This window comes from Heloderma suspectum, chromosome 17 (genome assembly GCF_057233095.1).
Source record: "Heloderma suspectum isolate Gila_16-S chromosome 17, 16-S_ref, whole genome shotgun sequence".
NCBI lineage: Eukaryota > Metazoa > Chordata > Lepidosauria > Squamata > Helodermatidae > Heloderma > Heloderma suspectum.
The window spans coordinates 9,951,440-9,972,669 of record NC_139474.1 but is presented as its reverse complement, the minus strand read 5'-3'; the positions used below and the strand labels follow the sequence as shown (position 1 = coordinate 9,972,669).

Genomic DNA, 21,230 nt, shown 5'->3' with positions numbered 1-21,230 from the left:
ACTCACAGCCCTGCCTGTGAACATGGGGTCAACAATCCACCCCAAGAATGGCACAGAATCCAATCCTGAATGGCTATGTTTGCTCCAGCTGGTTTTCTCAGTGGAGTATGAAATAGGGTGGGTTAGGCATGTTTAACCTTTTGTCTAGAAGCTGGTGTCACTGCCACCTGTTATCGGTGCCCTGCAACACTTTGGACCATGTGGAATTCCATTCATCTTTGCGGAACTTCACCCAGCTTCCACGCCCTCTTGGAGGGGAGACGGGACATCAGGGCTTCCAGGGAAGAAGGTGTGTCTTCCAGACACAGCTGAGTTCTGCACAAATCCTTTTCAGCATTGTAACAGCCACAGCCAACATGTCAAGAACCAGTTTCCGGGAGCTTAATGCATTGCTCATTAACTTGATGCAGTCATGGTCTGACCATCTGATTGGCCACTATTGTCCTTCCAGCCCAGGGGAGTTGAAGCTCTTTCAGCCCGAGTGCCAAATTCCAATCTGGAGAAGATCTTGAGGGGGCTGAATTCCAATGGTGGGCAGGACCGAAGGAAAATGGGGCGGTGCCAAAATACCAGCATATTTTAGCTTAAAGCGCTTAATGCCAGTAACGAAGCCTTAGGAGAGGCATATCATTCTTTTGGAATGCAGAAAAAACTGCGCAAAAGCCGAGAAACCACCAAATGGTCAGTGGTTGGCAGAAAGAGGCCATCCGGGGCCTCCAGATTTGGCCCCCAAGCCTGGGTTTCTGCCCCCCTGCTTTGAGAGAAGATCCTACAACAACTTTTGATTTCTCTGCCTGCAAAATTGCAACCACTGGCCAGGCCCAAAGCCAAACATTGTTTATCCGCATAACGTTTCCCTCAGACTTCCTTCTGTAATACCCACTTGGGAATGAAACGATTCTCCAGTTCTGCGCTCTGTCCCCAGAAGAGAAGGTCGCCAGCTCTAGCGAGCTGCAGAACAGGGGAGAAGGAATTCTCAGCTTTGTTCTTGGTGTTCTAGGGTTTGGCAAAGGAGCTAAAGCCAAAGAATGATGTGTAGGCATGGTGAATGGTCTTCTTTTAATGGGGCCTAATTTGAGGATAGAGGTGATGGAGGGTCAATCCTGCATTATGGGATTGGGGGAGTTGATTGCTTTCTGGGCTCTGTAGAGCCGTATACATGTAGATTTAAGTTCAGAGTCAAAATACCTGGGGTTTGTTTTTCTGGGAGGTTGGGGTGTGGCTGCAGGGGTGGGGGGAGAAATCAGTACTCCTATATTTAATCTCTAGTTCTGTAAAAGGAGTCAAGTTCAACAATATACATGGCAGAATAGCAGCTCTTTGGAGACAGTAGTGGCTAGACCCCCCAACTCCTAACTTTAGTCTTTCCCCTCAGTGTACACAGACTTGCTTTTGAGAGTCGCTGGGCCAGGAACCAATTCTGAAAGCAGAGCTCTTTCCTCGAATCAAAGATGAGAGTGGTTTTGAGCATGCGCAGAGTGCTCGCAGAGGCACGTAGGGATGAGAGGAAAGACATTTCAGGCCACGGAGGTTCCTGCCTGAGAGCCAGTTATATTGTAAACTAGCAAATGGACCGTGGGTTGGAATAGCCCTTAGTTTGATAAGTGAAGCCTGCAAACAAAGAGACACGTTGTGCCTGCCCTATCTGAGCGAAGCCACACCTGATGGCACCCTTAAGCACCCCCCCTGCCATGGTGCTTCCTTATAGCCCCCTGAGGGAGTGGTCTGTCCATTTTCCTGAGGGGGGCCCTGCCCCGCAGCAGAGGAGAATGGGCAGGCCTATAATTCTGTCCCTCAGTCTACTAGCCTCCCCTGCTTCAAACTGTATGGGACTGTTGCAAGCTGTGTGCTGGTTAGGGAAGTCTTCCCCTAGTGGCTGAAGATGTTGCTGCAGGGCTCAACCACATGAACTCATTTAAATTAATTTTAAATAATTTGTTTTAAAAGCAAAATAACTCCGACGTGCACCCTCTACGGTTCCCTTCATATGTATGGCGTGTTTCAGGCATCTAGGTTTCACAGTCTGGGCGCTATGGTGCTGACAGACAGATACACACACAAGCTGGGAAATAATTATAATTATAAATAATAAATACCAAATGATTGGCGGTTGGGGGAAAGGGGGCATGGCCTTCTGGAGAACCCTGGAGGGCTGCATTTGGCCCAAAGGCCTGAGGTCCATACCCTTGTATTAGATAAATACACAGTGGGCAGGCCAATTGGCAGCTGTGAACCATTACAGCTAAATGGAACCTCCATGTCAAGTAGCAATCTACCTCTACCAGTTGCCAGGGGCAGGAAGGCAAACGGCAAGGCAGGGCTGCTTGTGTTCTTAACTAAGCGTCTGGTTGGCCACTGTGAGAAACCAGCGGTGCAGCTAGGTAATTTTAAACTCTGGGCTTAATGGTTTTACAGGGGGGCCCTTTAGATAGCCTCATTATTACTTCAATTGTGAAGCACACAACTCGCATTTCTTTTTGCCCCGCTGCCTCGCCACCACCATTCCATGCTTTACAATCTTCCTGAAATGTTAGAAAAATAACAACAAAACTGTTTTCGTTCATTTATTTCATTTATTACATTTCTATACAGCCCAATAGCCAAAGCTCTCTGAACGGTTTACAAAGATTAAGGGTGCAATCCTATGGCGATGCCCGTAAGCCTCCAAACTCGGAAGATTATGGGCATCCTATGCACAGCAGGAGGAGCAGCGGAGGCAATCTTCGCCTCTGCGCTCCTCCCGCTCTGTATTTTGGCTAGACGGGCTTTTTTGCCGGTCTAGCTGAGGGGAGGGAAGAGGGCTGGGGAGGCCTTGAGATACATCATATCCCAGCTTCCTTAGTCCTCTCCCCCTGGCATGCCCCCTTTACCCACTCTCCAAGGTCGCCAGTGCAGTTCTCTCCACGTGGGCTGCAAGAGGAAGGGGGAGGGGCAGGGAACACAGATTCCTGGATCCGCGGTCAGAGTACTGTCTCCGATCTCGGATCCAGGAATTGAAATTATCCTATGCCCCCTCCCAGACTCCCTCCAACCCTTAAAAATACATTATAAAACCATTTACATACAAACATATAAACAGACAGCACAGAGAGAGAGCTACACATACCTAAAACAATTTTAAACAAGAAAAATCCAGGACCTAATTAAAACCTCATCATATGCTGCATATGCCTGAGAGAAGAGGAAGGCCTTAACCGTTACCTGGTGCCAATAAGATAACAATGTTGGCGCCAGGCGGGTCTGGTCGGGGAGATCTTTCCAGAACTGGTTGGCCACCACCGAGAAGGCCCTCTCCTTTATTACTGCCTTCCGAGCCTCCCTCGGAAGAGGTACCTGGAAGAGGGCCTTAGATGTTGAACATAGTGTATGGATAGGTCCAACCCCTATATAAATAATAATAGTCTGAGCGTGTGCAGTTTTGCATTTTAAACTCCCTTAAATCATAGCACCATCATGACGACAGGAATAAAACGGAGTTTGCTCATCGCTTGCTACTCTCTGGGTAGTCACTTGGGGGACTCACGGTGGTCCTGCACCCCTGTGGGAAACAGAATGCTGCTAGCCTAAATGGACAGACCTTTAATCCGATCCAGCAGTTTAGGGCAGCCTTCCCCAAACTGGCGCCCTCCAGATGTGTTGGGGGATGCTGGAAGTTGTAGTCCAGTCCATCTGGAGGACTTCCCAACTCCTCGCTCAGTTTGGGGAACCCGCCGCAGAAATCTCCACCCTACTCTATCGGACCCCCGAAACCTGGTCCAGCTGAGCCCCGGATCCATCCTTCCATTGTCCTCCCTTTCCAGTTCCTTACTCTGGGCACGGCCCGGTGGTTGGAGAACTAACTTTTTAAAAACACGCACACAGGCGAACGCAACGCGATGCAATCCTCTTTTTTTCTTTCTTTCCTCCCCTCTGCAAGGGAAATGACATACCGCCTCTTTGCTTCCTGGGGGTGGGGGGAGCCCGGCCCCGGCAGCACGATCTGAACAGGGCGGGCGCTGCTGCCGCCTCCTCCTCCTCCAAATCCCCGGGACCTTTCTGGCTTCTCCATCCCCTGCCCTGTCAGCCAGAAGGAGCGGAGAGGAGCGCGATCGCCAGCGAAGAGCGCATGGAAACGAGGCGCGCCGCTGCTCGGCCACTATGGACGGCTGCCGAGAGCGCAGCCCGAACGGTGAGCCCCAGATTTATTTTGATTTGATTATGTGTTTGAGTGTTTGGGGGCCCCACGCTGGACAGCCCCTCCGTCCACCTGCGGCTGATGGTGGCTGGGGGCGCAGAGTAGAGCGCCTGCAGTTCTTACGCACCCACACACGGGGGCGCTGGAGAGAGTTGGGGTGACGGAACTGTGGCGGGATTTGCAAAGCGAATTTTAACGAGCGCTGCGCAGCCCCGCTCTTTACCCCCTCTCCGCTTTTGGCTTTGGAGCCCCGGTGGACAACTCCACACACAGGCACACAGACAGAAACATATGCTAGAGACGGGAGGGGTAAAACAACCACCACCCAACAACACGTGGCGAGGCTGTAAAACGCGAGTCAACGACCTGCCTTTATTTACGTGGGAAGAAAAGTTGCTTTCCCTGCAGGACTTACTTCTGAGCAAAAAAAGAAAAACGAATGAAAAAGGGCAAATAATCGGTTTGCCCAGCTTGTAATCTTACGCACCGCGGGACTCAGACTTACCAACACACATTTACTAGGGAGTACACCCCATTGAACTGGCTGCCTCTTGCTTCCAAAGAAGCAGGCACAGGATTGCTCTTACTTTCAATAAGGTGTGCAAAGGATGGGGCTGCACCAGTTTGCAATCCTATGTATGCTCTAAGGCATGATCCTATGCATATTATTATTACTACTGTTACGAGCACCTAAGACCACTAGACTATGAGATTTGCAGAGGTTCAGGGAGTGTTGTGAGTTTAATAGATCTTGTTGATGTTGTTAAGGAGCCCTGTCATATGAAGAGAGAGGTGTATATTCGATGTGGTGTACAGTTACAGAGGAAGTGGGGGCTGGCTTATGTGGGAAGGGTGTGGGGAAGTACGCACTGTGTGAATCTTGCACAGGGGAAGCAAGATTGCGTGCTTGAGTCAACATAGTGCGTCAGCATCATAGAAGAGTGTCTGTGTGTGTGTGTTTCGATGGTATGTGTGAGCAGAATTTCCATGCAGAAAGTCACCGTTGTAACCTGCGTGTACACACACACACATCTTCCATTTCCCCCAGTGTTTTACTCTTTATCGGGTAGTGATATGCGTGCACACTTTTGCTAGAATTACAGACTGCCCCCTCCACCTTTTATTCTTTTTAGACGTGTGAGACTCCAACATTTTCCCCAAGTTAATATACTTAATGTAAGAGCTCCTTTTGTTTTTCTTCCATCCTGTTTTCTGGGCAAAGAAATGACAGGGTCTAGTTCCTTGTCTGCGATAGGTCCTGTATGTAAATACACTCTCACACTCCCCTGACATACTTCCTATCTGCCTGGGGCTTAGAAGAAGCCACATATTGCAACATCGGGAATCAAAGTCAGTGGGACAGGGTGAGGCTAGTGGGTGTGGGGCAGAGCTTCTAAACTGTATGAAGTCAGGGACCCTACAATTGAATTCAGACCTTGCTCAGGTCCCACCTGTTCTCTCTTTATTTGCTTCTTGAAACATGAAAGCCCACACTACCCCCAATCCCTTTCTCAGAGTAGGCAATTGTTCCTATTGGTTTTCCATTCTTACAACAGCCCTGTGAGGTATGGCCCAATTTTTACTTCCATTTTATAGATGTGGAGTCAGTTTTATCACAGGTATATCCCACCCTTTTGACAATCAGGCCTACTATACATGGGTTACTTCCTCACAAGAACGCTGTGAAATAGGGTAGGCTGAGAGAGAATGACTTGCCCAAAGTTTGCTTCATGGTTGAGTGAGAATTTGAACTTCTTCTTTTTTTTAACCATTCTTTCATCACCCGGATCATGAACACAACAAGGTGGTTAAAGATAAGGGGTAACTAACATGTGCTACGAAATCTTCATGTATGACTATTTTAGAATTTCAGGTTTTTTTCTGTGGTTCCTCAGAAGTTTATCAGAAGATTACTCATGTGATGGGCAAGATTTCCTGGCCAACAGCTTGTTTAAGACTGCTAAATTTCCTCTACAGTGTGCAGCTACAGAGTATATTTGGTATGTTCAAGGGCAGAGGGTGGGCAGAAGGTAGATCTGGATGTAGTGGTAGATCTCTGGTTGATTTGCAGTAGATCAGGCAAGGATTTCTGACTCCCAGTTGTTTAACAATAGCAGCAACTGACTCTATACTGCTGAAATGAAGAAAGCTTGGGATAACCAGGACTGGGTTTTTTTGTGGAGGGACTGCTCCACTGAGGTCTAGTACTCAAAACGAATTCCTGTGCTCATAATTCTTTAATTCTATGTCTTTTTCACCAGATCTTGGGGTGTTAATGGATCTCTGGGTTTTAGTAAAAATACACGAAGAAACAAAGTAGATCCTGCAAGCTTGAAGTCTGCCCACTGCTGCTCTAGAATGCATTATCAGTTCAAAAGAGCCAACAGTGAGACCCAACTGTCTAGGTCAATGCCCCCTGTGAACTAAGCATACAGCCTAGGACATGACCCAGAATCCTTTGCAGCCTATGGTGGTTCTGTGGTAAATATGTCAGTGTGGAAAGGGTACCTGAGAAGCAAAGATGTTCTGCCTGGTTAGCACAGTAGCAAAAAGTGTGACCTGGGAAGTCTCCAGTTCAAATCTCGCTTCACACACTGTCTCAGTGGCTGCATCAGGCAAACTACTTTCTCTTGGTCTGCAACACAGAGATAATAATGCAGGCCTACTTTCCAAGGCTGTTGCATGGATTACTGAGTTAACAGAAGCAAAGGGCTCTCTGAAAATTTCAAATGCAGTACAAATGCTAGTGAGGTTAAATTAATGCATAAATACTAATTTAACCTCACTAGCATCTCAAAACTAACCCCTCCTTTCCCAGAGTATGAGCATACATTTCTGTTCTTCAGCTTTTACTTATAACCCTACAACAGCTGTTCTGCAGCCCAAGTTCCAGTGAATTCTCACCTGTTGGGTCCAAGTATTACCTGCATCATAGACAGGTTCTGGCTTTGGGTTCAAAGGTGCTCAACTCCTATCTTGCTTATAACCAAACTTGTATGGAAAGGGGAAGTGTGTTTGGGTGTAGTATGAGTTCGTTTCATCCGTTTATCTCCTTTTCTGGGAATCTATGCCACATGTTTGAATTCCTTGCTCTTTCCTCACCTGGGTTGAGAACACATTTCAGATTAATTAGCAATATATGAAGGAAAAGAAGATGGAACGGGGAAAAGTTGAAGCTTAGGATAGTTGACTAGAGCGTACATGTTGGTGTCTCGCAACTAGGATTGTGAAATCTGGGGGCCTGGTCTCCAGATAGCATCTTGTCCTTCATCGTTTGGCCTACTTCTTTTTCGGCCTACTTCTGCTGAACATAAACAGTTTGTGAGATTGGATTGTTTATTCTGGATTAACGCATGCGGAATCTGTTGGCCAGCTCCAGTTTCTTGCTCATAGATACTCGCCTGGATGGCCAGTTAGCATTTAAACATAATGTAGAAAGAATGGAGTGGAAATACCACATTCTTTAACCCATTGATTAATATGCTTGGCCCGTGCCCCCCAAAAGTGTGGCTCCCAAAATTAAAAACCCGAAAGGAGTCTTGTAGCACCTTTGAGCCTAATAAATTAATTCTGGCATAAGTTTTTGTTGACACTGTCCACTTCATCAGATGCGAATGGACAGTGTCACGAAAGCTTATGCCAGAATAAATGTGTTGGTCTTTAAGGTGCCACAAGACCTTTGGTTGATTTTGTAGCAATGGATTAAAACAGCTACTCCTCTGGAAATTGTCAAGTAACAACAACAACAACAACATGATGATAATCATGATAGAGTAATTTGATGATTAATTCAGGAGCAAATCACAGGAGTTTGGGGACATGTTAACCCTAGTGGGCTTTTGGGCAACTCGGCACACCAAGGATGCTTCCAGATTAGGGTTTTACAACACCAGTGTCCTGCCTCATTCACAAAGGTTTGCGGGGGCAGGGGGCGTCCAGACAACATCTTCTACTCATGATCCTCCCATGTTTTCCCACCACTTCTTCTGTCTTTCTCCTTAATGCAAAAAACCTGTTAAGGAGACAAAGATGGAACAACTGCCCAGTACCTTCTGATTGCTAGTGCTGGGAGCCCCCCATCTAGAAGTACCCCAAGAGAAATATGGCCGCTGCTTTCCTTTGGGACCTTAATTTGGCCTATTCCATCCTGTTCCCCTATGTTAAAGTTGTCTTCTTTGAAATGGGGACAGGGAGACAAGTTTGCCTGGATCATTTGGTCCTTGTCCCATATTCTCTTACCCAGAATACATACCCTTATTCTCCAACTGTGGTACGGGGGGGGGGGGGGCACTGAGGGAAACGGTGGTGGTGCTAAATTTCTCCCCATTCTTTCCCCATTTGCAGCCTAGCAACTGGAAGTGACTGAACCACACATGACCATATGGGAAAACCCCAGTTGGGCCTACTAGCGTGTCCTAATCCAGATTAAGTTTGCCACATAAGAATTTCAAAACAAAGTAACTTTTTTGTATCTGTGGTCTTCAAATGAAGTAACAACCCCCCCCCCCCCATTATGCAACTTGGCATGTGAAATGTCGCCGTTTAATGCATGATGGACGCTCTCTTTTGGGCACTCCATGAGTTGCTTCTCTCTTCAGCACTCACTTTGCAGCCTGGGAGAGGCCTGGGAGGTGCCTGTCTCCAGCGGTTTAATTCTTAAGATGAGCACCTTGCCCAAAAATGTCACCCGACGTGTTTAGCAGGGTGGGGTGTGTGTGTGATGTGTGTGTTTGTGGGGGTGATATTTCTTATGCGAACTCCAGAGCCCAAAATGGAAAAAAAAGATGCCCTGGCATCTGGCTTTAGTTTCTACACATACACACACAACACAATGCACCAAAGTCTGGGGAAGGTGATAAGAATCCAGAAATCCCAGGTTCCTTTCTTGGTTTTTGGGTGTGGAGCAGGAAACATGTGGTGTGGAAATCCGCCAGGGCCCTGTCAGGTTAGCGGGAAGGGGCAGAAATGATTGCTTCTTCTAGGAGTTTCTTTCATCTTTAAAAAATATATGTTATTCATTTTCCAAATGCAAAGACAAACAAACAAAGGACACATTGGACTTAAATCTAGTTATTCACGGAGTACAATTCATTTTGTTCTCCCTTTACTTTACAGAGACAAAAATATAGGTGGGATCCATTGGCTGCTTGGAGGTTTATTTTATGGTTCTTCATAATAACAAATTATATTTAGTCTCCATAATTTTCTTAGCAGATGAGGGAAGAAAAGAGAGAAAATGGAGGGGGGTGGGGAAGTTCAGCCTTTGCATGGGAGAATAGACAAATAGAGCAGGGAATAATAAAATAATGCTTTTCCTAAGTGCTTCACAAGCGTTATCTCTGTAAATCTTGTGGCAATGTTATAGTGTTAATAATAATAACACGTACATTTATATTTAACTTTACAAGTGTTCAAAGCCAATCAGATACGTTACATTATCTCAGTAATTTTTAGGCCCACATTACAAGGTTTTGGGGAGTGTGTGAGGATGGTCTGAGAGAAACTGCTTGTTTAAGGACACCTGAAAGGGTCAAATGGCAGAGAATATAGTGAGGACTTTCATGAAATCTACCAGCACCTTTTGATTCCCCCTAAGCTTTTGCCAAATCACACACACGCACACGCACACAGTAGCCTTCTAAAACAGTAGTTAAGAGGGGCACTGGCTACCTGTTGAACTTGGGACAAAACTAAGATTTGAACTTTGGACTATCCACCTCATATCTCAAGAGATGTGGCACTGAAAAACAGTCACTTGGGAGCAGAAAATAATTTTAAGGGCATCAGTGAAGATGTGGGTATGTAAGCATGATCCAAGAGTTGTGCCCCACAGCATGCTGTGGACATCACAGGGGGTTGTTTTGGATAATATGCAGCTGAATAGGATTCGAACTCGGGACTTGAACATCCAAGCCAAACAGTCTGGCTTTCGGCAGGCAGCCAAGGCCCTCCTGCTCTCTCCCTTGCCATTCTGAGTTGGCTGTACAGGATGCGGGGAGGTATGAATTGAAAAGGTCACCTTTTAAAAAAAGGCCTTTTGTTGGCCATGCCTCTTGGGATGAGTGTGCAGAGGAGGAGGATCTGGACAAAGCAGAGCCTGTTTGGGGGTATTATTTCTCCTTAAAGCATGTCTGATTTCTGTGCTGGTTGGCATAGAGGAGAAAAAACCAAGGATTTGGGCCCTTCGCCTCAAATAAGAATCTCTGTTTCTTGTACCAGCTCCTCGGATCCAAGCCTCTTTTATGGCCCCACATCCTTTGAATGTTGGACAGAAGCCTTCTTTGCCACCCACTTCTTGATCTTGGCTGCCAGGTCCCTGCTAGCTGCGGGGTTGGGAGAGAGAAGGGCGGCTCTGTGGTTTCATCAAAGGGGGTGGTGGTGGTATCCAAGAAGAAAATAACCCCAGCAAAGCTGCTGTTGGCTCAGACTGGAAAACACTTTGGTCCGCTTCATTGCAGCAAGATTGGCAGCTCCCTGTGTTTTCTTTGCTTAACTTCCAGCTGGTTTTGGGTACCTTAAAAACAATCTGAATACGTTATTTTACATTTACATCCACTTCTATAAACTGAAATACATACAAGGGCTATGGACAGCTCTTTTTTGTGTGTTTGCCCCTACTGGCAAGGCCTGCTGGCTCACAGTGAATTCTTAACCTACAATTCTCCTCTCGCTTGGCTTTCTGCCATCTCCTGGTGTCAATCAATGGGCACATTCACACATTTAATTAAACCATCAATCCTGGATTAAGAAATCATGATCTGCACAAGCAGTCGGGTGAGCGGGTAAATAAATTGCAGGAAGCTGCAATTAAGCATAGCTTCCTGTCTTGTCCAAGCCAGGATTGGGATTCTGGATTTGCTTCCAAACAAGCCAGGATTTGTAAGCCAACTTTAAACCAACCTTGTACATGGTTTATTAAGCCAGAACTGATGGTTTACAATGACCTGCGAATGCAGCCAGTGTCTTTGGCCTTCCTTTCTCGCACCAGTGTAATAAGTTCGTGATACTGTGTGTTCTCTCTGTCTTCCAAAGAGCTCCTGGAGGGACTCCTAGGACACCTAGTCTCCCATCTATATACCACCCAAGTCCAGGCCTGCGTAGCTTCCAAAACAGCCCTATGTTACATTAAAAAAAATAGCTATGCTGGTTCATGGGAGGGGGTGAGAATCCAAAAAATACATTTAGACAATACCTTTATTTGGACCAACAAAAATTCCACAGAAGTATGCAAGCTTTTGAGTTCTCCAGAACTCTTCATCTGGCTAGGTGATACAAAAAGCAGGGGATGGGGAAAGAATTAGAAAAGTCCCCAACTGTGGCTAGATGTTGTGGTCATGACGAGTGGTATAGTGGAGTCAGGACTTGCAGGGATGTAGCATCAACCATTTTTGATTAGCAGGGTTGCTGATGTCATTTGCCACTCGCACCAGAATCATTGTTCCCTCTGAGCTTAGCTGGAATCTTCATAGTAGCTGGGGTGATGGTGGTGGTGGATTTTCCCAGCAACAATATATTGTTGTGAGGTATCCCTGTTATATTGCAAAATATTTTTGGGTGGCTTGGTCTTGAATAAGCAATTGAGATCCATTAGCTTTACTTGCTGCTAGTGGAGATAAAGGTGCCAGAACTGGTTTGCTGATGTGGATCAACACAGCTGTCTGTATTTTTGGATGCTCCTTGGGAAGTGAGAGTGGGGTGGCTATGGGGACTGTATTGATGAGCGCCTGAACTTCAGTATTTACTGCTACACCACTGGTCATGGGGTCTGCAGTTTTAGATAGACCTAGTCTCAAAATGGGGATTTGCAGTCTGAATGAATTAAGTCAGCAGTAGGTGTTGCAGGTATCCGATTACACCTAGCAATGCATTTTGGGATAGAGAAGCGATGGCCAATCTATGCTAAGATAACCCTCAGACCTAGGTAAGTCTAGACTGGTCTTCTCAAGGGTTGAATTGCAGTCTGCAGTCAGAGGGGAGTCAGGAACCAGGGGACACATTCCTGACTTTTTACCAATTTGCTAACCACCTTGATTATGAAGAGGGTACGAAGGGGTTACTGACTGAGGTTAAGTGATCTTGAGTATGCGCACCCGTAGTTCTCTGCCTCCCTGCAAACAGCCTTAGATGTGATCTTGGGTATGTGCACCTATGGTTCTCTGCTTCCCCGACCCACATCCTTAGAGTACGCCGGGGGCAACGGGCCTTGCTGCTGGGTTATTCAGGGGCCCGTGTTCTGTGGCTGACGGTGGCGTCAGGAATGTCTGAGGCGGGAGCTGTTTCCTCCCAACTGCCACCGTCCTTTGCTGCCAGCACAAACAACACTGGCCGGGCATGAGGCAAGAGCTGGGCTTGGTGCCTGCAAGATGGAGACTGGAGGAGGCCTTAGCATGAACCAAACAGACCTCTCCCTTCTCTCCCTCCCTCTGTGAACTGAGGCATCTCCCAGGGACAGACCTGGGCTAGGAAACAGTGTTTCCCCCTGCTGTGTTAATTATACACAGTGGCGATTGTGGGTTCTGGCAAAATGTGTGTGTTTTGTCTGTGAATGTAATAAATAAGGATTAGCTCTTCTTGGTGTACAAAGTTTGAGTTAACACAAAACTCCTCATCAGCGGGCAGAAGGGAAGGATAGGGTTATGCTGGAATTCTAGCCCCTGCTCGGGAAGATGGAAGCGGGGTCTAGCTGAGGGTCGTGGGGACATTATTACTGTGTTTTAATAGGGCAGGGGTGGGGAACCTACAGGCCAGGGCCCAATCCGGCCCTCCAGGTTTTACCAGATGGCCACGCCCCTTCCCCTGGCACCACCTCCTTTCCCCCAACCACCAATCATTTGGCGGTAACCCGGCTTTTGTGCAGTTCCCCTAGAGCTTCTCCAGAATTGAATTCACTCCTTGGACTGAAAAAGGTTCCCCACACCTGATATAGCGCTACTGGTGTACCGGGTGCTAAGGTGGCCATGGGTCCTACTTTACAGAGGACAGTCTTTTTATTTGAAAGGGCTAAAAGAGGACATTCCTCTATTTGAAGGCGTCCTCTGTTTGAAGGGCTGTCTGATCCAAATCTAAATTTGCACATATAAATCTAAAAGCATATGCAAATTTTAATGCAAATCAGTGTCCTGTTTTGTCCTATTTTGGGGGCGATGCATTTCCTATTTTTTGGTACTGCATAAGTAGCTATTAACCAGAAATGTAGGCTGATACCAGCCCCAGGGAGCTTACAATATGAAGTTCGGAAGTTCTTACAATTCCTACATCTTTCAGCATTCCCCAACCAGCACAGCTGGCTGGGGAACTCTGGGAGTTGTAGGACTTTTTTCTGACTAAACATGCATCGGCTTGTGTTCTGAATCTCTGTTTATAGTTCTTGGGTCTAATCATAGTTTGGCTACTTCCTCCTCCTTGCTAGGTGAGAACCTCTTGGAGAGCAACAGCGTCCTGCATCACCCTCACTGGCTCTCCGACTTCGATTCCCGACTGCGGAGTCAGGAAGAGGAGCTGACGCTGGTGAAATCGGCGCTGGCGGATGCGCTACGCAGGCTTAGCTTCTACGACCGGCAGATCCCTCTGCTCAGGCAACAGCTCCTTGAAGGTGAGGCTGCTGAGAAGTGCCAGTAGGCGGGCAGTGTGTGTAGGTAGAGCACGGCTGGGGTAGGCATGGTCGGGCACCTGCTGAGGGCCCACACCCCAATAGGGGCCCATTGATAAGAGCCCGCTGGAGTGGCTCATCCTCTTCAGCATTGCAACCTGCTTGTTTGCCTCTCGCTCTGGCCCAGGCAACGGTGGTGGTGAGAAGGAGGGGCAGGAGATGCCACGGCCTGCTTGCTCCCTGGCTCTCTGCCTGCCAAGCAAGCAAATGGGAGGAATGAAGAGTAAGAGGAGGAGGAGCAAGCGCAACCAGTGACCGTGGCAGTGAGAAGGTAGACTCACTGAGAGAGGAAGCCTGTTGAGGGTGTCTTGCCCGAGGGCCCTCCAAAACCTGGGGTCGGCATTGCCACCCCGGCAGGGAGGCCACTGCTGTCCCTCAGAGCCCCCCTGCCCTCCTCCTTATTGCTGCCTGTTCAGTGTCCTCTCCAGGCTTATATCCAGTGCCAAGACCAAGGAGAAGGAGGCGCAGCGGCCACTCGCCTTGCCCTCTCCTTCTGGGCAGGTGTACTTAGGTTTCGGTGGGCCCTAGGCAAAGCCCCCTCTGCGGTGGTGGCGGGAGGGCAACTAGGTCAGTGTGCCTTGATGGGAAGCAGTGTTCCAAACAGCACCAAGTCTCTGGGTCTGGCCACCATTTTAAGGTCCTCCAATGTAGTACCAGTCTGGGACGTAGTGGCACATTAAAATGGCAGCTAGGCCCAGCTCCTTGGTGCTGACAGGAGTTTCTGATGCAGGGCCCAGGGTAGGCGTTAGTGGCGGGTCCTGCCAGGGAAATGGGGCCCCAGCGGCTGCCCACATATGCCAGATGCTGGCACTGGTCTTGGTGGAATGGATTGGGGCCAAAGGGAAAGGGTGAGCAAATGGGCAGTGGTGATATTGGCAAGGAGGTGGGCTCGCTCAGAGCGTCTTGTTCCAGAGGCCTCCAAAATCTGGAGTTGTCTGTTGCTGGATAAGAGGTGGTGGGAACTCCGCTGCAGAAGCTTGTTAGTCTGTTGTACCAAAGACAAATTACGTTTCTCCACAGCAAATTCCATCGTACTGGATACCAGAGAGCCGGCAGTCCCGCAAGGCAATGGTGCCCTCTGGATTCTGCCCCCTGCCCTCTCCAGTGATTCCAGGTACTTCTCCAAGCTCCTTGAGAGGGAAAAGACTAAGCCTCAGCAAAAGCAGCATTTAAGGGGTGGTGGTGGCAGTTCTAGCCCCTTTTCACCCATGGGCCTGTCCATATTTGATTGGCTTTAGATTCCGGATCGACAAAAGAAAAGTACTAGTTGACATGACGCACAGTTCAGTTTATGCAGTGTTCCCCAACCTGGGTTTTTCCAGATTTTTGGGACTACAACTCCCATCAGCCCCAGCCAGCATGGCCAATGGCCAGCATTTGTTTGTTTATTTATTACATTTACATCCCACCATTTTTCCTCCCAAGGAGCCCAAGGCAGCGTGCATGATCCTCCTCTCCTTTTTTGTCCTCGCAACAACTCTGTCAGGTAGGTTAGGCTGAGACAGTGACCAGCCCAAAGTCAACCAGCGAGCTTCGTGGTCATGGTCAGGTGGGGACTTGAACCCAGGTCTCCCCAGTCCAACACTCTTGATGGTTGATGGGTGTTGTTGTGAGTATAAAATAGTGGAGGGGGGCATCTATGCTTCCCAGAGCTCCTTGGAAGAAATGAGGGATAAAAATATAACAAAAAACACAGGGACTACTCCAGGGAGCCATTTTCTGTGACAAGATTAGCGAGTGGAGGTATGAGAACTGCATTTTCTCTGTGACTAAACTTGAAGCACTGAGAAAACACCACCAGCCCACAAGAGAAGTGCTTTCTTGAGGGAAAGATAGTATTTGGTAACTGTAGTTATTGTGCCATAACCTACCGTCTGGAAAGAGCCCTCAGCTTTCTGAAACACATCTGGCAGCTTGAATTTTTATTTTATTTTATTTTATTTTGAGGGGAGTGTACTGTTGGGGGGGGTACCAAGGCAAGAGAAACGAGTTGCTGTTCTCCAACTAATTCTGTTGAGCGGGGGGGTTGGTTTGCAGTTTGCCTGCCACACAGCGATCGGGAAGCCATGAGGAGCCGGTGCCCTGGGCCGAAAAGGGGTCGAGGGTCAGTGTTGGGACGCAGACTGAGGAGTCAACTGTCCTGGTGGTGAAGCAGGACCAGCACCTCAGCAATGGACAGCTTAACCAGACAGCGGAGAGTTCGATTGTTAGGAACAAACTAGGCCAAGCCTCTTCCAGCAGTGGGAAGGCAAAATGTGTTGAGGGCCTAGCCAACGCAGGTGCCCCAGAGCCGGTGAAGAATTCCTTCGGGCTGTCAGCTGACAGAGGAGACCAGGGCTTTGCCTTGGAGATGCAAAATGTCCGGGAGGACCCCCAGACGCATGGCCTCGGTGGCCGTCTTCCGAGCGCTTGCCTCCCCGAAGCTCAAGGCGTTGAGGAGCCTCCCCCTGAAGACAGCACGGACAAAGTCCCAAGCGCGGGGCAGTCCCGACCCCCAGCTCAGCCATCGGGGCAGGAGACACCCTCCCCTGAGCCTCTGTCGGAAGGGAGCAGCAGCAGCAGCGCCGCCGCCTCCCCTGTCCCAGCAGTTCAGAGTCTGATGACCAGCAAGAAAGAGCTGTGAGTGAAGAGTGGTTGACTAAAATGTGGGAGCTCGGGGTTGGGCCAAGTTTAATATATTTTATTATTTATTTGAAGTATTTTTATCCCAATCCTCAGTCAAAAAGACTCCTGGAGCATCTGACGTGCAATCAGGAAAACAAGGCTGTCCTTGTCCACAGGTTTACAATCTAAAAAGAAACGGCACATAAGAAAAATGGGATGGAGAGGGAACAGGGGAAAAACCAAGTGGTCTTTCAGAAGGGCTGATGGATGGCCCTGCTTCACTCTCATCTCCCCCTGTACTGTCTACTGGAATGGCTAACTCTATGCCTAAGTCAGGGTTGGGGCAGAGGTGGATGAGGTTTAGCAGGTTGGATCAGTGAGCCAGGAGTCTTGGTTCCTCTGCCTGGCTCTGGGTGGGAAATGAGGCCTTGTGTAGCTGGGCCTGTTCACAGACAACACCAACTGTGGTTTGGTGTTATATGAACGGGCCTTGTGCTCCCTCCTCCTACCCTTACACACTTCAGGTCAATGAATGGCTTTCTCTCTGGTGCAAACCATAGTTTCCTGTCAGCACCTGGTTCAGATGTAACAGCAAACTGTGGTTAGCATTAAAAGAGGAAATTACTCCCTGGAGTGGGCAAGGGGAGAAAGGGGAGAGGAGAAGGCATGTCTGAGCACAATGGGTTCTTGTAGAGCAGGGGTGCAGAACCTCTTTCAGCCCGAGGGCTGCAAACTGTGGCTTTATATCTGAACAATGAATGCCATAATCTTCAACGTCCAGGCCCAGCCTGCAACCCAGGCACGGTTTCAGTGGTTTTCTGCATTGGTCCATCATTCTCCTTTTTCTTTGCAGGGTGACCAGATGCAAAGGAGGATACCGGGGGGCTCCTGCACCTTCAACAGTGGAGTAGGAGGAGGCATTTGAGCAGGTGCTGCTTGCCATGCAAGGGCTGGAAAAGCCACAGCACTGGCTGACTGTGCCACCTGACCTTCAGAGACGCAACTGCCCTTGGTCCTCCTTTGCATCTGCTGGGAATTCTGTTTTTTCTCCTACTCTAAAGGAGGAGACAGCAAACAACAAGGGAAAATGGCGCCTCTGGCACACACCCCACTTAGGGTCAGGTCATGGCTTGCTTGTGGAAGCCCGCCGGCTACCATCCGGTTCAAAACCAGTGCTAGTGTAATGGATGGCTATGTGCCAAGATAGCTTGGGACCGGGGAAGTCCTACACCTTTATCTGGGACAGGGCTGGAGGGGGCTGGAAGTGGAGCAAGGTCTCCTGGGTGTTCTGCCTGAGGGTGGGAGCGAGGAGGCCAGCAGCAAAGGCCCCTTGGTGCTGTCGCATATTGTGTGTTCAGTCTCATGAGGAACAGCAGGATGTCGGTGGGAAGTGAGACCTCGGGATTCTTTCCTCCCAGAACTGCAAGGGGATCTGGGATCTGGTGAGGTCCATGCAAAGCAACCCCCCCGCCCAAACTAGCCTTGCCCAACCTGGTGCCCTCCAGATGCGTTGGACCGCAAGTCCTGTAATTTCCAGCCAGCCAGCACAGCCCTTGATTAATCAAATATTGATTAACCTAGCTCATCATTTAGTGCTGTATATATGGAAAGTATTTTTTATCCCACTCCTCAGCTCAAAAGGCTACCGGAACAGTTTACACACAATGCGTAAAAGAAGCCAGTCCCTGCCTGCGGGCTTACAATCTAAAAAAGACACAACACACAAGGAAAAAGGGATGAGGAGGGAAGAGGAAAACATTAAGTAGGCTGTCAGCTGGGCTTGGATGAATGGATGAACTTGCCTTATAGCAGCCTTCCTCAACCTGGCGCCCTCCAGATGCATTGGACTGCAACTCCCAGCATGCTCAGCCAATGGCCATGCTGGCTGGGAATGATGGGAGTTGCAGTCCAACTCATCTGGAGGACACCAGGTTGGGAAAGGTTGCCCCAGGCTGTTCGTTGTCCTGTGCTCCCCTCCCTTCCCGGCTACATCCCGAGCTGCTTCCCTGCGTGCTCTGCATGCCCCGCCCTTCCCTGGCTGAATTGAAGGTTTAGTATAAACCAGTCTCTATTTGCAGCTGTGGGCATTGCGTAGCACTCACACCGCAAGGCCAGAAGCTGCTTCTGAGTACTGGGAAGAGCCCCCCTCGGAGGAAAGGGCCCAGCTGCTGCCTGCTTCGCCTCCTTGGAGGACGGAGGCCTCTCGGTCACCCCAGCCTAATGCACCCCTGGGGAAGAATAAATGAGCCAGTGTTCACAGGTGCAAAAACATATCCGTAGTGAAGAGACGTACTTCTTCCAACATTGCAGGCACAAGGTTCCAGGGGGGTCTGTGGAATGCATCCCCATCATGTGCACATATATATTGGCCTCTTGTGCAAAGGTTTTCTGAACTACAACTCCCATAAGCCCTAGCCAGCATGGCCAAGGGTCAGGGATTATGGGAGTTGTCATTTGAAACATCTGGAGGGCATTGCATGGCCTAATCCTGGGTAATACCACTGGTCCGGTTAGCTCAGTATCGCCTCCACAGAAGCCTTCCCAACCCGGTGCCCTCCAGATGTGTTTGACTACAACTCCCATTATCCTCAGGCAGGCTAGGATTGGTGGGAGTTATAGTCTTGGATTTCAGACCGGTGATGGTGGGGTGTCTTTCTTTCCCGGTCCTACCTGGAAATGGCAGGGATGTTGCTCTGGGACCTTTTGCATGCAGAACATCGGCTCTACCACTGAGCTATGCCAGGGCTAACCCAAGACATTTTGTTGCCTGAGGAAAAGCAGCAAAAGGCATCCATCCTCCCTGCTCCCCAAGTCAAGCTGCCTCGTGCGCAACGTTGCTCAAGTTGTATTGGCACCTGAAGCACAAAGTCCCACAAATGCTTCTCCTCTTCCCTACCAGTAAAAATACAATCGTCACGATAAATTAAATAATCAACAATTTGCTGCCCTTCCACGACTCTCAAAATCAGCTCCCTGAGGCGGTCACCTCACTCTGCCTAAGGGTAGAGCCAGCCCTGTGGTCCTCCTCAATCTGGAAGCTTTTAAATCTGGAGTGGGGGGCCTAATGTTTTTTAAAAGTGAATTAACTCCCTTCCCCTACTCTAATTTTGCACACAGAAGCAGTTTTTGTACAGGGCTTGTGAGCAGAGAGAGCAACCACTGGAGCTGTAATGGTGTTTTGTGCCATCTGTTTTATTTACAAAATATACACATGGTGCAGGAAAGCACCTGGACAGACAGTTCTAGTCTGCAAAGTAACATTGGTTCCCTCAAAAGCCAAAGGCATGACCTTGAAACACCCCGGGGCTTCTTTCTAGCTACCAAAATCCAGACTTCCGTCTCCTTTTATTGATTTCTTACTTTCTTATCCTGCCCTTCCTCTAAGTTAGGGGTGTTGAACCTCAGCCCTGCAGGCCATATCCGTCCCAGTGCAGCCTTCCAGGTTTCCCCAGATGGCCATGCCCCCTTCCCCTAGCTCCACCTCTTTTCTCCCAACCACCAATTTTTCGGTGGTTTCCAGGTTTCTGTGCATTGTTTCCCGATTCTAAAATTTTGAGTTGCCTCTCCTAAGGCTTTAAGCTAAAATATGCTGGTATTTTGGCTCCGCCCCTTTTGCCTCAGGCCCTGCCCACCACTGGAATGCAGCCCCCAAGAGCTTCTCTGAAATGGAATTTGGCCCTCGGGCTGAAAGAAAGTCATCATTCCTGCTCTGAGAAGCTCAGGGCAGCATATATCATCCTTCACCCACCCATTTTATTCTCAGCAACAACCCTGTGAGGCAGGCTAGCGATTGTGACTGGGCCAAGCTAACCCAGTGAGCTTCCTGGCCATGCCAAGATTTGAATCTGGGTCTAACCACTAAGACCTCACAGGCTCTCGATTCTAACTCATCCCCCACCCAAGTAAGTGGGGTGTTTCAAATAGCTGGTAGCCACCATCCATCAAAGGCTAGCATTGCTCATTGAAGCAAGCATCTTTCAGCTGTCAGTGTTTGTGTTAAAGAAACATTATCCACTAAGCCACACAGACACAAAAACCTAGAGAAAAGGTCATCTTCTCACTTTGGAAATCCACAACATTATTGTGAAACGTCTTCCCTCTTACCCCAATCCCCCCTTTTCTTTCCAGACTGCGGAGAAACAGCTCCTCTGACAAACCCTCCCGAACCAAGCAGCAACTCTCCAAGAAAGCGGCATCCTCAGCAAACCTCTTGAACCGCTCCAGTAGCCTTGAGAAGTGAGACACACACGCACACACTCACACACACTGCAACACCCCAGTTGTTCTGCTGTAGGTAGTTGTGTGGGATTTGGCTGTGTTGCCCTGTAGTGTGTGCTGTGAGGGCGGGGGGGCGGGGGGGAGGCAATATGCACATGCTCAGAAACTCTATGTTATCCCAAAGTTGAGCTCTTCTTTGTTTATGTCTGGGGTCTCAACATGGTGACTGACCATGGCTTCCTGCCCCTCCTGATTTTTATCTTATTTCTTAAGATTTCAAAAAATTATTATTATTTTTGAATTGGGAATCTGGCATACTGCAAAGTGAAGGGCTGCTCTCCAGCACCATCTTTATTTGGGTTCCAAAGATTGCTTTTGTGTTTTCAAGCTCAGAAGCGACCTCTGCCTTGTATTAAGTTCTTGGGCAAGTGACTTTTCTTTTAGTCTCAGCAATTTGCCTTCTGCGAGATGAGTGTTTTGTGACTGGCCATGTCCATCACGGTAGCCACTTTATGAATGGGCAGGTCCTCCCATGGCAGCCATTTTGTGAGAGCATCCATGACATGTTCTCAAAATTCAAAGCAT

General features: G+C 48.6%; 1 protein-coding gene across 6 annotated transcripts in view; it reads left to right on the top strand.

The window, feature by feature from the left end:
* The first annotated feature begins 117 nt into the window (after positions 1-117).
* The window catches only part of EML3 (EMAP like 3), a 41,816-nt gene continuing 20,703 nt past the window's right edge, over positions 118-21,230 (top strand). For 2 of the 6 annotated variants that reach the window (XM_084824105.1, XM_084824106.1), the window contains exons 1-5: positions 3,953-4,168; positions 13,584-13,766; positions 14,844-14,937; positions 15,861-16,442; positions 20,556-20,663. In XM_084824105.1, coding sequence (XP_084680231.1) covers positions 4,138-4,168; positions 13,584-13,766; positions 14,844-14,937; positions 15,861-16,442; positions 20,556-20,663 — 998 coding nt within the window. In that variant the 5' untranslated portion in view covers positions 3,953-4,137. Of the gene's footprint in view, positions 290-3,951; positions 4,169-5,962; positions 6,175-13,583; positions 13,767-14,843; positions 14,938-15,860; positions 16,443-20,555; positions 20,664-21,230 lie in introns of those variants that run through there. The other 4 variants (XM_084824102.1, XM_084824107.1, XM_084824103.1 and 1 more) reach the window with 3 other exon arrangements.